Here is a 3,187-nt window from a genome sequence, read left to right as displayed (position 1 = left end):
TCCTCTCAGGATTTTGGGCACACACACACGCTCGGCATGAGTTTTAAGCTGCTGGGTCTGGGACTCGAACCACAGTTGACTACATGGGAGTCCAGCAACATAACTCTTACACTATCTGCTGGTCCTGGGAAGACTCATTTTATATACTGTAATGATATACAGTGGTTGATTATAAAATAAACATAATAATAATAAAATTTTTAAAGCTAAAAAAATAAAATTTGATTGTGAAATTAATAAGAGCAAACTTAATACCTTTATGGTGTCAAAAGTTGGGGCCTCTGGGAGTAAGTAAGTGCTTAGGGTGGGGCCTCTATGACTGAATCCTGGTGGGGTTATAAGGAGAGGGAAATGAGACTAAAACAGGGACTCAAGGGCAAGCGCTCTGCTCTCACCCTCGTGATATGATCAGGACTCTGTGAGATGCACCTCCTGTCAGATGTGGCCTCTGGCCCTTGGACCTCCAAACTGTGAACTGAACTGAATAAATCTAGTTTTTTTAAAGAGAAATTTTTGCTATAGGGCACGTGCACTCCCTGGACAGACAGAAAGACACAGAGAGACAGAGAGCAAGAAATCACCCTCAAGGGGGGATGGCCATGCCACAATCCCTTCTCCTCCATTCTTCTTTCAGGATATTAGGCACACATGCACACGTGCTGGGCGTAGGTTTAAGTCGCTGGGTCCGGGACTCCAAACTCAGTTGACTACATGGAAGTCCAGCAACATAACCATTACACCATCTGCTGGTCCCTAAAACTCTATTTTTATAAATCACCCAGTCTTGGGTATTTTGTTAGCAACACAATAGTGGACAAAGACAAGGTCTTCTGAGAGACCTGCACAAGGGAGGGTCCTGGAGCTTACACTTCACTCGCTTCCCAGTAACTCGGCCTCTGTCTGGTCAAACGGAGCAGGCTGCAGTTCCCTAGAACATACCAGAATCTTCCACAATGCTTTCCCTTTGTACAAGCAATTACTTTGGCCTGGGTTGCCCTTCTTTCCCTTCCCTTGGCTGTCTGGCAAAATAGTTTACGTTGGGTCAGCAGGCTGGCATGGTGGTTAAGGTGTCCGGGTCCCACATGGCCAACTGCACAGTTTGAGTCCCAGACCTGGGAGCTGGAAAAATATGCTGGGCATATATGTGTGTATGTGCCCCAAATCCCGAGAGATGTGGTGTGGCCATCCACCCAAGGGATGCTTTTCTAACTTGCCTTCTCTCTCTCTCTGTCTGTCTCTCTCTGGTGAGCACACACGCCCTGTAGCAAATTAAAAAATAATAATAATAAGGAAAAAACCAGTTCATCCTTCAAGCGTCAGCTCAGGAGGCGTGCCCTCTGCAAAAGCTTCCTTGACCTCCCACATGGAACTGACTGCTCTTACCTCTGCGTGCTCATTTATAGCTTGTCCTTTACCTCGCTGTACCCTGTCCTTTACAGAACACGTCACAACACACTCCGTGGAAATGATTTGCTTAAAACCAGTCTTGCCTGTGAGTGCCTCAAGGGCAGAGATCAGGTCGTTCCTTTTCATACTGTCAGAGCACAGCTGGATGGAACTGAGACCCCACTACGTATATTGGAAGACACCCTTCCCAGTGGAATAACTACTATAGACAGGGACCCTGGGCAGAAATGGGGCTTGTGAGGTGTCAGCTGCCCGCCCATGCCATTCTGGGAGCACAGGCTAGACTCTGACATCTGTGCTCTCCCCAAGACCCCCATGGTGAGCGCCTCCTGTAGCCCTCCACCAACCTCTACACCCCACTTCCTTACCTGTCCTCTTTGTTGATCTGGTCCCCAAAGCCCACTGTGCTAACAATCGTGAGCTTTAGCCCCACGTTGCTCTCCTGGAGGTCATAGGTATTGGACCGGAGCTGAACACCCGGCTGTGTGTGGGTGGCTGGCTCTCCCTCGAACTTGGTGTTGAACAGGGTGTCCATGAGAGTGGACTTGCCCAAACCTGTCTCTCCTGGAAAGCAAAAGGGTAAATTATGGTCAGTTCACACAGGGAGTATGCAGCCATTACACATCATGTTTCAGGGGTACATTTCTTTCTTTATTTTAATGACCAGAAGGCATGTGTACTCACCAGAGAAGGAGAAAGAGAGACAGAGAGAGATGGAGAGGGAGAAAGCAGACCCCAAGGCAGTGTGGTCATGATACAATCCCTGCTCCATTTCTCCATCCTGTTAGGATTTGGGGCATGCATGCACATGAGCCAAGTTTGTTTATGAAGTCATCAGGAACCGGGATTCAAACCGTGGTCGGCTCCTTTAAATACTAGGCCATGGGGCCAGCCCCAGATGTACATTTATTGACATGGGAAAATGGACATGATAAAACCCTAACTGAAAAGCATATAGAGTTCTACAGCCTATATGATCTCAGTGAAATATCTATAGTAGTCATCTCAGGGCAGAGGAACTGGAGTCATTCTTATGTTATTGTTCATTCTTGACTGTTTGAACATTTTTACTTGAGTATGCATCACTTTTATAGTGAGAAAAAGAAATTACGTTATAGTCAATGATGAACACATATAGTTATGCCTAGAAAAAGCCTGGAAGGAAATGGGGGAGGAGGTCTTTAAAAAGTTCATGGAGGGGGCCAGCAGGTGGCGTGGTGGTTAAAACACAATTCCTACATGGCTGACCACATTTTGAGTCCCAGACCTGGTGGCTTGAAAATCATGTCGGGAGCATGTGCGTGTGTGCCCTAAATCCCAGGAGAATGAAGAAAAAGAGGTTACAGTGTGGCCATCCCCAGGGGATGATTTCTCACTTTCCCTCTTGCTCTCTCTGGCAAGCGCAGCAGGTGGCGTGGTGGTTAAAACACAATTCCTACATGGCTGACCACATTTTGAGTCCCAGACCTGGTGGCTTGAAAATCATGTCGGGAGCATGTGCGTGTGTGCCCTAAATCCCAGGAGAATGAAGAAAAAGAGGTTACAGTGTGGCCATCCCCAGGGGATGATTTCTCACTTTCCCTCTTGCTCTCTCTGGCAAGCGCACACACCCATGGGAAAACTTAAAAAAAAAAAATGTTCATGAGAAATGCACACTATGTGGGACCAGCAGTTAGCGTAATGGCTATGTCGCTGGACTCCCACATAGTTGACCATGGTTCGCACCCCGGACCCGGTGGCTTAAAAAACTCACGCCGGGCGCGTGTGCGTGCGTGCCCAA

At 47.6% G+C, this 3,187-nt stretch overlaps 1 protein-coding gene across 1 annotated transcript in view; it reads right to left on the bottom strand.

The window, feature by feature from the left end:
* The window catches only part of SEPTIN6 (septin 6), a 65,532-nt gene that overhangs the window by 52,313 nt on the left and 10,032 nt on the right, over positions 1-3,187 (bottom strand). Inside the window, exon 2 of the mRNA XM_006168259.2 lies at positions 1,776-1,971. Coding sequence (XP_006168321.1) covers positions 1,776-1,942 — 167 coding nt within the window. The 5' untranslated portion in view covers positions 1,943-1,971. The remainder of the gene's footprint in view (positions 1-1,775; positions 1,972-3,187) is intronic.

Source organism: Tupaia chinensis, unplaced genomic scaffold (assembly GCF_000334495.1).
Source record: "Tupaia chinensis unplaced genomic scaffold, TupChi_1.0 Scaffold145659_1, whole genome shotgun sequence".
Classification (NCBI taxonomy): domain Eukaryota; kingdom Metazoa; phylum Chordata; class Mammalia; order Scandentia; family Tupaiidae; genus Tupaia; species Tupaia belangeri.
Note: the sequence above shows the minus strand (reverse complement) of the source record. Positions and strands in the feature narration are given on the sequence as shown.